The sequence below is a fragment of the Lipophrys pholis genome (assembly GCF_963383615.2).
Source record: "Lipophrys pholis genome assembly, chromosome: 2".
NCBI classification, from domain to species: Eukaryota; Metazoa; Chordata; class Actinopteri; order Blenniiformes; family Blenniidae; genus Lipophrys; species Lipophrys pholis.
Genome location: NC_137636.1, coordinates 15,148,881 through 15,162,794, shown reverse-complemented (window position 1 = coordinate 15,162,794; position 13,914 = coordinate 15,148,881). Strand labels below are relative to the sequence as shown.

The 13,914-nt window shown below is 41.1% G+C and overlaps 1 protein-coding gene across 2 annotated transcripts in view; it reads right to left on the bottom strand.

Annotated features, from left to right (window-relative positions):
- Positions 1 to 13,914, bottom strand: part of myo1ea (myosin IEa) — a 52,071-nt gene that overhangs the window by 9,101 nt on the left and 29,056 nt on the right. For both annotated transcript variants that reach the window (XM_080493380.1, XM_080493381.1), the window contains exons 10-19: positions 11,607 to 11,803; positions 11,300 to 11,380; positions 10,605 to 10,691; positions 10,430 to 10,513; positions 8,866 to 9,033; positions 7,742 to 7,827; positions 4,471 to 4,552; positions 4,146 to 4,252; positions 2,784 to 2,882; positions 1,936 to 2,080 (exon numbers count right to left, since the gene is read on the bottom strand). In XM_080493380.1, the coding sequence (XP_080349506.1) occupies positions 1,936 to 2,080; positions 2,784 to 2,882; positions 4,146 to 4,252; positions 4,471 to 4,552; positions 7,742 to 7,827; positions 8,866 to 9,033; positions 10,430 to 10,513; positions 10,605 to 10,691; positions 11,300 to 11,380; positions 11,607 to 11,803 (1,136 nt within the window). The remainder of the gene's footprint in view (positions 1 to 1,935; positions 2,081 to 2,783; positions 2,883 to 4,145; positions 4,253 to 4,470; positions 4,553 to 7,741; positions 7,828 to 8,865; positions 9,034 to 10,429; positions 10,514 to 10,604; positions 10,692 to 11,299; positions 11,381 to 11,606; positions 11,804 to 13,914) is intronic.

The window sequence follows — 13,914 nt, the reverse complement described above, 5'->3', positions numbered from 1 at the left end:
CCACTACCAGGTTTAGAGAAGTCACAATGGTTACTGGGAACAGTCAGTTTAACTTTATAAAAGCTTAAAATATACATGAGAGCGCAATAATTTCAAAATGACTCAATTCTATTCACATCTTTTAATAGCAACATTGTAATTTTCTGATTTCAGTATGAATCTCTCTTGGAGCCTCCATAAAAAGGAGTTGACATTATCTCAAAGCAGCAGCAGTCTTCTTACTGGTCTATGTCATTTCCTGATGGGGATACTTAACACGCAATCACACTCAGTGCCCTCTCCCTGCCAGACTAAACATCCTGCCCAGCGCTCCAACAGCCCTGGCATCGACACGGCCGGCCACAGGCCGCAGTGTGACGGGCAAGGAACACACCACAAGCAAACCCCAAACACAACACGACAGAACAAACAAAAACCATGAACCCTGCAGGCAGGAAAATGCACCGAGTCACAGACTGACACAGCAGGGGGACTGGACACTGAGACTGGACACACAGAGAGGCTGAACACAGGGGGACTGAACTGCTAGGACACCAAATCCACTGACAAATTGCAGGCCATGTGCTGGCAAATCAGTAGGAGCTAAAAAAAACAAACAAGTAACCATCAAAAAAGTAACAAAGGTCAATTAACATTGACTGGCTGTACTGCAATACTTTCTCCTCTATCATCCATCTTCTATCTCACTGTATCCAACTCAGAGTCAGAAAGAACTCTCCAGTGCTCCAGAAAAAAACTCTGCGACTACAGGTAAAGGCAGGCTACACCCTGCCAGTCCATCACAGGACAAACACAAACAGCCACACACATACAGTAAAAACAGCAACAGTAATATTGAAGTATGGACATGATAAATCTTAAGGATTAGGAATCTTCACGAGTTGACTTTTTAAAGAAACATTAAATAAGCTATTGCCAGCATTACTCTTCTTTTTCTAATGTTACACCAAATGGAAAGCTGTCTCTCAGCCTTAATCACGACCATAATTGTGACAAAAGTGAATGTCCAGAAGAGAGAAGATGTTATATGGGAGCACAAGAATATTAAAAACAGATTGTGATCCATCATCACTCTCGGGGAGAAACTTCTGCAACGTCTGAACAAACTTCACTTATTACATCCCACAAAAAAAAAAAAAAAAAAAGAAAAGGCTCAGTCATAGAAGTAATTAGCTGGTGTCAGTGTCTTATCAGAGACAGAGGCTTGTTTGGAGAAACCTGGCAGCTCATTTCAGCAGCCCGCCCTGTGTGATATTTGCGTTTCATAAGCACACCTCAGTGACTCGCACTCTCAGTCTGGGAGTGTGTGTGTGTCTGTGTGTGCGTGTGAAGAGTGAAAGCATTCAGGATCAGCTGTAAGGCCTGAATGAATACTAAGATGTCTGTGTGTTAACTTCTAAACCTACATCTGTGCGCGTGCGGGCTCGTCCGTGCATGATGTGTACAAATGTTAATAAGTGAGAGCACGGCCTGCACACAAGTGTTGCTTTCATAAGAATCCAGAAAAAAGAAGGAGTTATGGTGGAAAAAAGACGAGCCTTTATGATGCCCCCCCCCCCCCCCCCCCCCCCCCCCCCAAAAAAAAACTCTGCAACCACAGCCTGGACTTGTGTTTAAGTCTCACAGCGCTGTTGACTCAGTGCTGACGTCGTACACGGGTCGGTTTCAGTCTCCTCCCATGTAACAAGGAGTCAAGCATGATTCTGGACACTGTTGCCCTTTTATGGAGTTTAATGTAAAACTGTGAATCCAGCGGCCCCCCGCCACCCCCTTACTCAACCAAAAGCTTTCTCACATGCTCACTTTGTTTCTTACACCAATTTAAGTTTGTCACTGCAAGTTTTTTTTTTTGTCCTTTTTCTGGAAGGTTTCCATTCAATAACGCTGTATTAAAACGTGGCAAAGCACACAGAAATAAGCTGGAGTGAAACATACCGACTCGGGGGCTTTAACAAAGATCTTGGTGCGACCGAGCTGGAACTGATCCTTGTCCATGTTGACTGACTGCAAGATATGAAGGACCCCTTGTTTCTCGTCTCCTTGCCATGTCGGCCATGATTCTTTGGTGAGGATGGCGTACCTGAGGAGCAGGAAATAGAAGAAATCTTAACAAACGGAGGTCTCTATGGAGGGATATTTGCAACTGAATTAGACAAATGAAGAATGTTTTCCTAAATAAACAAAATAATGCAAAGCTATATATGGTATATGACCAAACTACTTATTAAGTCCAGAATGAGAGAAATACACATCAAGTGATGATCAAATAGTAACAATTAGCTTATAATTATTACAAGGCTTAAAACCTTACATTAAATTAAAAATGTATGTAAATAAATTAATGCAGACAAATCGAAATGCAATTCCATAATAAATGTTACCGGTTCGCCGGCTGCAGAGACTTAGTCTAACCTTCTTTTTCAAATTTAAAAAAATGGGAACTCGCCATTTATTGCCCATGTTTAACCGCTGACCATATCACTCATTGTGAAAATACAGAGTTCAGGCAGTTGGCCAAAAGTGACTCCTGAGGTAGTACTGAGGCAAACAATGTGCAGTATGAGTTTAAAGTTATTCGTGTGTGAGAGGCGACAGACTTTAAAATACATTTATTTGATGTGTTTTATACAGTTGGCAAGTGAAGTAGCTTTGGTCAGTTTTATAGGTGTAATACTGTTAATCTATTGTGTTGATATAAACGATTCAGCACAATGGGGGATGTGTAGCCTAGAGGAGGGTTTATCCCCGATACCCCGACCCAGCACGTTGCACCCTGACGTTACCGATTGAGGAACTTCCTGAAGACTCTGCGGTAGGCGTAGCCAGCACGCCTCACTCTGATGTTCTCCTTCAGTCCCAGGTACTCCACCTGGTGCTTCACTCTGAGGACAGAAAAATGGAACTAATGTCAACATGTACTGCAATTCTTTTTCCATAACATTGTGTTTTCTACTGTCAAAATCGGTTCTTGTTGTGTGTTGGAAAGGAAAACCTTACAAATGGTTACTATTGGCCAAATCTCCCTTTATTCTTACTCATCAGTGTTTAGGCTTGACTCAAAAATCTCTCCCCCACCCCCCCACTCACCGGCGGAAGGGATAACTGCAGGTTATTGTATGCAAAACAGCAGCTCTTAGTAACTTTTTCCCCAAACAAGGACCTTTAAGCACTCCTCAGTACACTCAGACTTCCTGTGCAAACAACGGTTCCTGTGCTAATTAATGAGCCATCCCCGCTCACTGTTCACAACAGGAAGGTCATAGACCCTGAACAATGCGACTGCCCCTGGATCAGAACATGTAGTGACCAAACGTGTGGGCAGTGGCTGTAAAAAGAGCGGGAAACCGAAACAAAAGGGACGATAAAGGGAAAATGTCCAAAACCGCTCAGATATGAACACACACACAAACAGATAAAGAAAAAAAATCAATCAACTTCTAAAGACTTAATCATAACTTTGGAAAGAACATATATTTCTAAAACAATTCTTTGATTTATCCAACCCAGGATAGAATCTGAAGTCACAGCAGCTTCATTACAAGAACTGATTAGAAGAGAAAATTTTCTTTATGCAGATGAATATAAAAGGCAATGATAAATTTATCGCAGTGGATAATACTTCTGCTGAAGCAATGTAGAATTTAGAAAAGTACATGTTGTTTTGTACTTAATTTAAGCAATATTGTGAGCTTCAGACATATTTTTTCTCAGTTTTTTAAGTTAGGACATGCATGCAGTAGGATTTAAATACAAGTTACATCAATCGCTTTTTGTGGTTTATTTTCTGACCTTTTTTTTGACAAAATGTCAACAGATTGGTTTTATCCTTTGAAGTGTCCCCTCCAACTGTAGCAGCATTGCTTTCTGCAGTTGTTTTTAACCTTATCAAATTCTACTCAGTAATCCTGATTTAATATATGTATTATACCATTTAGTAATTTAAGTGAAACTTTGATATACGTACTGTTTTTTTGTTTTTTTAATCACACAAACAGAAATATTACATTGAAAATGACTTGGATGCACCTGTACGTTACATATGTTACGTAGGATTAAATGACATGATGAGTGGCTCACGGTGTTGAACTGTTAAACTCCTGGATGTTAACGGGGTTCAGGGCATACCCGGTCAATCCTCCACTTACCGGCTTTCTTCCCAATCCCGGGGCTTCTTGGTCTCATTAGGTTTGATGCAGCGGATGTAGTGTGGAGTGCATTTCATCAGCGTGCTCACCAGATCGTTGGCTTGTTTCTGCAGAAGGGAATTACAGCAAATACCAAGAGGGATTGGAGGAAGATGATGATGGTGATGATGATGTTGGTGCTAACCACTAGGACTAAATTAGTGGCTGGAATAAGCTGAAGGACACTCTACTGAGCAGCAAGCGTTTTATTTTTAACTCATCAAAGGGTCTCTACCTACAGCAGCCCTGATAGGGAGAGAGCACACAAACTGGACTGAACACACACCTTTATCTTGCTGCCTGCAGTCGTGGGGCGCCCCTTCTTCTCAGCATTGAGGTTTTCTGGAAACAGTGCTCGAATGAAGCCGCTGTTAAAAGACAGATAGTTTGAAGAGAAGATACTGAGTTAGGGTGGACAGGTAAAGGTTGCCATCATCCTGATATCCACAAAAACTCAAAATTGTAGGCCTGAAACAATGCAGTTTCACAAGTAGCCAAAAAAACAGAAATGCAGTTAATCATTTAAGACCCAAGGACCTCTGACAAAGGTTGTCCGTTTAAATTCCTGAACCATTTCGGAAGGTCTGAGTTGGGGGTGGGTGGGAAAACAAGAGGTGTGTGAGAGAGAGAGAGAGAGAGAGAGAGAGAGAGAGAGAGAGAGAGAGAGAGAGAGAGAGAGAGTCTGTGTTGGATTTGTTCAAATATCTCTCTGTGCAGCAAGGCCCTATCCAAGGCTGCTGCTTTACATAGGAATGTATGCCCCCATTTAGGAAAATGTTTAGTTAAGTAAAATGATTAATTTCAAATGAAGAAGCAATTCTATGTTTCCAGAGTCAATCAATCCAATTTATTGCGCATTTTTCTCACTCAGCACTCTGTAAATAAAAGGTACAAATCACTTATTTGCATAAGGTACAGAAAGTCACAAGTCTTTTTTTTAACAGTTCCCCGAGTCCTTTAGATGATATTTTGTGGTGGAAAAGTGAATTTTATGGACAAACATTAGTCATAACTAAACATAGAGGAGAGACGAAATAAAACTAAAGAAGTAGAGTCTAATATTTTGAGAATATTATTCTTATTTCTACTTGCAAGAGACCTTTCAAGCAAACCTGGGGGGGGTTGCTGAAAAACGGGGGCATCTAAATGGAAATTTGTCCTGATCTAAGCTTTGAATTTGTAGGTGTGTTTTATTAATAATTATCATCTCCACACACCTGAACATCTCACTGCTGCTCAGAATGTGGCAGGTGTTTGAGATGTTTCCATATCCTCTGCACTCTCAGCTCGAGATGGACATTTAACCCTTCAGCGGGTAAGTGAACATACTGTATTTGAGAACTTCCTTATTTCTTCCAACCTCACAACAGTAAGTGAATATCAATCACTGGACACACCATGGAACACTCATGCGTTTTATAAATTCTCAAAACCCGAGCCAGTCTACATCTGTGCTCAACACGGACACAGATGTAGACTGGCTCGGGTTTTGAGAATTTATGAAAAGCATAACAACTCATGGCACTTATACTTGATTCTTGTTATAATCACACAAACACTGATGTGTTTTTCACCTCTTGCTTTGACTGAATTATCTCTTATGTACCTTCAAATGTGGGAATATATTTGATAACCTCCACTAAGAATAGGGTTATCTCCTGCAAATAACATATTCATTTTCTGTAATATATAGTACATCACATTAAAATTAGGTTTTTAGTTTAAAATTTTAAATACAGATAAATAACAATAAAAAGGGTCACATTATGCAAAATTCACTTTCAAATGGTTTTCCAACAGTAATATGCGTAGCCCATACCTGGAATGGCCCTAGAAGTGAAGAAAGTCTGTCATCTCTTTCCCTGGCTAGTTTAAATTTTTAAAAAGTGTGTGCTCCGAGGAGCGAATCAGAAATCAAACCCTATATACTTCCTCCTCTTCCCAAGATGGACATGTGTGGGCGGAGCCAGTCCAGCTCACACAGACACAGCAGATTCTGAATGCAGCTCCTATGATCCAATATTCAAATGGATAAAACTCAAGGAAAAGCTGGTTTTGGGGCAATAAGCGTTTTCGGACCAATGAGACCATGTTTTGTGATGATACCCCAGTTTGTTCTTTCCTTCCAGTATTCAGGCTGTAAAATTCCCGTGTAAAGATTGGTCAATTTTTTAACATTACATTTAAAAGGCTGATCTAGATACGTGATTATGTGCCTCTCCCTCCTCGAGCACATCCGGTTAAGGCTTAACAGAAACCTGTGTGCAACGATCCTGAGGAATACAGGCTGAGATAATCTAAGACAGGTGGGACGCCTGTGGCTCAGGTGGTGAAGTGGGAGGTATTTATTTCTAGTTGCACGGGTAGTGATTTGATCCCTGACCCTGTCCATGTGGGGATGATTCTCTGGACAAGACATCGAACCCCACATCGCTCTCAGCAGAAGTTGACCAACTTGCCTGTCAACCGTAACTGCTGGTGTGTGGATGAGTGAATATGATTGGAAACTTAAAACACAAAGTCGATTTACCAAAACTATGATTCACTTGTGAGTCATTTAAGTGTTTGGCTCCTTTGAACTGTGTTTGGCTGGTTCTGCTTTGCAACGTCACAGTAAAATGTGGTGGCCTGATGTAAAGCCGACCCGTACTGCTGCTTACCACTTATTGTAACTCAGCTTGTCTCAGTCAATGCCTTTGTCATTATTGTTTTATTATTTCAAAGTGCTTTTTCATGTTGTGTTTTTTTTTTCTTTTTTTTTTTTTTTAATGAGTCCTCCTTTCTAGCTTTCTCTCACACTGGTATTCGTTTGATTTTCATCTTGACTCGAGTCCTGGCTCGAGAAGAAAAGATGAGCAGGTTGTGTGTACAAATAGACCAGAAGTCTGCTAATACTGTCCAGCTGACAATACGGGTCATTCCTTTCTTCTCTGTTCAGACCTGCTGCTCCAAGGAATGAGGGTGCTTCCTTCCTTCTCGTGCTTCCCATGTGCTGCAATGCCAGAACCTTAACTACGTGTGTGAATATGTCTTTTTGTGTCTTTATGTGTAAACTGCAGGAGGGTATTTTCTAGCACGTGTCTAAATATAACTTTGGCATAACCTTCTTTAATGGCACTCAAAACGTGCATACAAGGGAGGCCTGCCGGGTCAAACAGACAATACAGGCTGTTTGCACAGATGGCCAGTGTGACAAAAAGACTGCAAAACCATAACACGGGGGGGGGGGGGGGGCACACTCCACAATGCAGCCCCATGAGGACCCCGCACTTGTAGAAGCAGATTGGGAGGACCCCTCCCAGCGTCCCACCCCCCACCCCAAAAGCTGCATAATGGACAGCAGCCATACGTGTTTCAGGGCAGAGGGCACAGTATAACCCAGCCACACACACTTCGGCTGCGTCTCGCCAACTTCCAGATGCACTGGAACGTCTGAAGCTTTCATTCAGACGTGTTCAATTATAACCACATGCATCCCAAAAGAAGACTCCCTTCAAGTGAGCACCATAGAAATGCTCACCACATGTCGGTGCAATGTGCAAACGGGCTTGACTTACATTTCACTACTCTGCATCAGTTCAATGAGGTCAGTAAAAAGGACGTCTCGGTTCCTCTCGCAGAAACCTTCAGCATCGTAGGACACCTGGAGAGGAGACGCATACAGAAGGATTTTTAGTGCTATGGTTATCAAAGAGGACAAGGTTCAATGGTTAAAAACCTGCAGAAAATGAAAGATGACACCCATGTGAGTATAAAAAGTGTAACTGATATTCTGAGCAGAATCAGTGGGCTCAGTTTTATGAGGGAAAATACGAAGGGCTTCAGATCCAAGCCTTACACCTTCCACGATTAGCATCCCTGTAAAACCAACAGTGGTTTAAAAGTGTTTAAAGTTAAACCGTTTCTACTAAACTGTAGGCCGAGACTGGAGGAATGTTTTGAGCGCAGTCGTAGGAGCCCCTCAAGCCTTTATAGCATGGCTCATTAAGCCTGCGGCATGTGTGCCAGGCTGAGGCCACCACACATCTGGAGAATGACACAAGACAACCTCGGCAAAGACCACCAAAATCCAAATTAATGCAAAAACAAAGTTGTCTAATGATGCGTAATGTCTGAACTCGATAGTGCTTAAAAACACGCACAAAACTGTCAGACACCATTACACAGGAGGAGGAGACTGTACCCATAAATAGACAAAGAATAGAGACAAAAGGTGCAGCAGAAAAGTTTCAAAGTGGAAACATTAAAAGGACACAGATGACGACACGAGACTCCAGAATTGAAGCACCAGCTGCATAACTGGTATTTATGACAGATCATACCAATGGGGAAGGACAGTTCCTGCACCAACACCATAAAAATGACATTTCACTGAGATTCTTTTTCCAGAAGTTACCATTCAAATTCGGACTGCAGCAACACAAAGACAAGTGCATGAGGTACTGAGAACACTACATTGAATGTGCTTCTGTCAACATAAATATGCATATAAACATCCTAGAAAAAAGGAAAAGAAAAAGAAATTCTTCTGTGCACTCCTAACGAGTATGCTTAAATTTAAATTTCTATGCAATGAATTCAACCGGCAGAGAGTAGTATTCAACAAACAAGTGGTGCCAGTTGTCGGATGACTCAATAAACTTGGATCAATGTATTCTGCACAAGGCTTCCTCAGACTGACCTTCCCAGCATAGTGATGAATGATGAATCCCTGGTTCCAGCTGTTGAAGTGTTCATGAGTGTTGATCTGCATTCGCAGCTTCTGCAGCATGGTCTGGTCAGCTCCCTCACCCACCGCATGCATGGTGGCACACACATCATCCAGGATGCACATGACACCAGGCGGACTCTGGGATAGCGTTAAAACACCATGGATTGATATCAAAACTATGACACTAAGACTCAAAGAGTTAAGTTTACCTTGTTTTCTGATGATAATATAGAGCAGTTAGTCACATACTTCAGGGTGAAAGCTCAAACTATCAATAGACAATGACAATAAAGATAAAATTCCAAACCACCAGAAGTTTTGCAGTCTAGATTTATTCTATTTAGTGTTCATATTCGATACAGATAAAATATGTCTTGGACTGTAATTGATTGACCATTTGTCAAATGCAAGAACAAATTAAACAACTTGAGTATCTCTAAAGTGTGATGCGTTGTGGTGAAGCTGCCCATTCGTGACCTCTGCCTTCCTTACTGTGCCTCATTGGGTTTAAATTAAGTCAGGATCTGATCAGCGGCCTGCGGACGGCACAGTGGAAACTGTGTCTCGGGGTCAGAGGGCGAGGTTGAAAGGGCACTTGTGAACTTGTCGGTGGATTAGCCGAAAGAACGAGCTGCCAGGCTCCGACACAGATCTGCTGCCTCTCTCAGATGGAGGCTTGTTTTAAAGCTCTTGTTGTGGATTTCATGGATTAAAGCTCTCAGTGGGACAAATAAATCTAATTAAGAAGCGTGTCAGCACGTTAAGCTGCAAGTTGTGGCAGCCGACCCGGAACTTGGCAGGAAATTGCTTAACTCAGTTTACATTATTAAATATAAAATGTCGAACGAATGTTCATAATAAACAACTAAGGACTCATTATAGAACAGTTTTATCCTGGCTTATAGTCACAGGCTCCATCCTGACTCTAATTGGAGAAATATCACATAAACTTCAAAGATTAACAAAATACCATTTGGACAATTAGTCCCTGAATGAACAAAGTGCTCCTTGTATTTTTGTTCCACATTTCTTATTTTTCGCTTTGTTTCTGTATTTCATTTTAATCTATCATAATGTCCAGCCGCTAAATAGGATTGAACCATTTAATTGGTCCAGATATTCCAGGTGAACAGATTATTTAAACAGATTATACAGGGAGAACATATAAACTCCAGACATAAAGGCAGTAAAGTAATCTCACTGTGAGGTGTGAGCACTAACCACTACACCTCAGTGCAGCTGTTCTCGACTAACCAGTTAACGTTAAAGAGATTTAATCCATCCATTGGGAGCAGTTTAGGGTTCAGTGGCTTGCTCAAGGACACTTTGACGTATGGACGGATGGGATATCAAACCCGCAACGTTCCAGTTCAGAGATGACCAAAAACATTATGAGGCGTTACAAACCATCTGTCCATCAAAAGTTTGTAAAACCTGAGTAAGCATCATAAAATCATTCATTTACAAAATTTTAAAAATGTAAAATTAAACATGCATCAGACTTCTTATTATTTGGGGCTTTTTTTTTTTTTACCTTGGACTCGATGAGGTCGCACACAATCTTGTTGTTAAAGTACTCAATAGGACTCCACTTGATGCCCTCCTGCACATACTCCTCCTACAGGACATGGTGACAGCCGGGAGTGAGAGAATAACACCTCCAGAGGAGCAAAAGATAAGAAAAGATGAAGAGTGTGGAGATTCATTACCTGCTCGGCTTTCAGAGTCAGCTCAATGAAGATCTGCTGCAGCTTCTCGTTCACAAAGTTGATGCAAAACTGTTCGAATCCATTTTTCTGAAAGAGACAAAATGGTTAATAAAGTCCAAACAGAGTTGGTGAGCTTCATCTCCAGCAGAGTGCGGATATCCTCTGAGCTCAATGGGCTTTGTTTGAAGGGGGAGCCATGCTCGGAGTGCCTCATATCAAAGGAAAAGCGACATTGTGCAATTCACAGCGCATACAATGGACCGTCAGCCAAAACATTTAGCGACGGCCGTCTCTTATCTTCCTGTCGAGTAACTCGTGGCTACCAAGATGACCTTTTCTTACAACGTCAGAAAACCTTCAAAGTGAAAAACAGATAAACCTGGAAAAGCAGATTAAAAACCTCCATTCTTATGACCTTTCAAATGGGAATATGAAGCTCTTTGCAAACCAAAATACTACAATCACACTTCTACTTCTATGTCTGGGGCCCCTCATTGCAAAACAATTAATCAGATTAGAAGAGCATGTTCAATCAGGAGATGGGGCCTAATCCTCATACTTAATAAATTAGTCTCATCCTTTGTGGTAAATCTGTTTAAACGCTCAAAGATAATGCTAGTTAATCTAATTTATGTGCTGCTGCAGAGTACAAAGTTCCTGTAGGCATGTGTCAGGAAAGAGTTATAAAAACTTACTTGAAAGATTTCAAATCCATAAATATCCAAAACTCCAACATTGAGCTCCTGATGATCCTTCACCATGGCTTTGTTGATCGACTGAAAAAACAAAAACAAAACTACATTATCCTCAATGGAATGTATTTTTGACAGATTGCCACAATTTATTTGTTTTGTAATAATGTTTTATGTTTAAAAACAACGTTTTTGAGATTAGAGCGCACTCATTTCAATAATATCACTTTATTAAAGTGGACGAGTCAGTTTGTATATTCTGATCAATTGTATGTAAACCTGGGCTTCAAATACACAAACAACCAATTACCTCAACCAGGTAGTCGAAGACGCGAGAATGTAGAGCTTTGGAGAGTGCGTCACGGGTGTAACACGCCTGCTCCACGTTCAGTGTCACGTCGATAGACTCCACCGCATTGCCCCACTTGCTGTCCATCTTTCGGCTCGTCAGTTTTTCTTTCAGGCGGTTTTGATCAATTCCCAGAAGAAACGCGGGAAAGGCCAAAACTGTTGAAAGACAGGAGATTAAAAAAACCCGAGTGATACAAAACAAAATAATTCAACCTGGGATCTATGCTCATCATTACCCCCTTATTAAACAGGCATTAACAAGTTTGTGTAAAAGCAGCACGGGAAGATGATTAATATTATATTAAACAAATTCAAATAAATTTTGTTGCTGGCCTTCAGAAATCAGACAAGAAGCCTTTAAATCTTACGAATAGAAAGTCTTTATTCCACCAAAATGTCAAATTTAGTTTCATCCCAGTTTCTGAAACGTGAGAATAATCAGCTTTTCTTTGTCTGAATTATTTCAGATAAACTGAAACTCAATAATACTAACAAGGACACAGAGAAACTAATTAGCAGTGGACTTTGCTTTGTTATGAATTTTAGAAAATCCCATTATTATAAAATTAGATACGATTGTTGCATTTTAGTTCATAAAGTTGAAGGTTACGACAGCTTCTGCTCTCAAACAGCACAGAGGTATTCCGGTGAAAGCCAGTATGCAAATCAATTTGCACTCATTCGGAAGGTAGCCTCAGGTCAGCGTTCCGGAGGAACCGAACCACTGCAGATACAAGGCAATCGTGTTTAATTTCCCTCTGAATTTAGTAGAACTTATAAAGGTTCTCCTCATAATCACGCTGCATACATTCCATATAAAAAGCCAAATATGTGAGGATATTTTATAACAACAACAGAAATTATTCTTATTCTGTTTTGAATATTAATATTGGATTGCGATTGAATGCAAGATAAAAGAATAGAATTAGGTAAACTCGTAAAATAAACCTTGAGTGTGCCCCGACCTGGCGTTGATATTGTCCCCTGAGAGCCCCTCCCTGCCTTATTACAGTGACTCACTTCCCCTAAAAGGAAATAGCTCTCAGGCCTGCAGATTCACTGCGTCTGGGAATGCATCAGACCATTGCAGTAGCTCCCCTTTTGGGACACGAGGGTGTGACTGACCGTACGCCTGCTTAAATCATGAGGCCAAGTCATCCTTTGTGTTCAGCAGGAAAGGTATGGATTGTATGGTATAGATTGGAGGCCTGTACACAATGTGTGCGCGGATTATCGGAACAATGGCCACGCAAGCACAAGTTTTCCTGCAGGAAATTTGCTAGTCAAAGCAGCAGAGCATAATCGGGGGTGTTGTTGGTTAGAGGTTTGCCAAACGTGCTCCTCTGCACAAGATGGAACCCAAACAACAACTCGCTCAATAATCACCTCCCTTCCTCGACACCGGCGTTGTTGTGCTCCAAAAACATTGGAATAAAGGCATGTTGTATGTTTACATTCAGAAATGGAGAAGTTAAGATTATAACTGACGGATTATATGTACTTGTTGCAAAATACGCTTATGCTTGAATGTAATCTGTTGAAAAAAAACAAAAAGACTGACCAATTTCAAGCACCAGAATCTGAACAAACATTTGCAGAAGGTGTCACTGTGTCAGATTCAGCACTAAAGCGAGAAGCACACAAACACTGCGAATGATTACAGGGGATTACACTCAAATGTTGATCATAAATAAACCTTGTGATCTTTTGACAACTTCAGAGCAGGCAAGGCTTTGCGGGCCCCCTGTGATCCCTGCTATTAATGTTGCTGAATCCAAACATTAAGAATCTGCCGAGTGACACTTTTAAAACCAGACATTTAACTCGATGTATTCTGAAGTCCAACAAGGACGGCTTGAACTAAATCATCATTCCAACAACAGAAAAAGATCTCAGTGAATGAGTGAAATCTTGAAACATCTTTGCATTTAACTAAGTGCAAGTGGGTGAAGTTTCATGTCGGGAAGAGGAGTTCTGAAGCTGTGCAGCACACTGCGTTTGAAGCACGCAGAGACAGAAGGCAACAGGAAAGGCCAGAATATGAAGTGTCTGCACAGAACAGAAAAGGCTTTGTACAGTAGCAGCAGAATTCACATCTGCATCACACAGGCGCTGCATGAGAAGCCAAGCAGGAGAAAAGAATCAAGGGAGAAACAGAAGAAAGATTTTTTTTTTTCCCAAGTGATTTTAGGTTGTGAAGAAACGCCTTCTGACCGCAATCAACTGCATTTTATTTTCTGGTAATCTGAGCACAGCCAGTTGGCTGC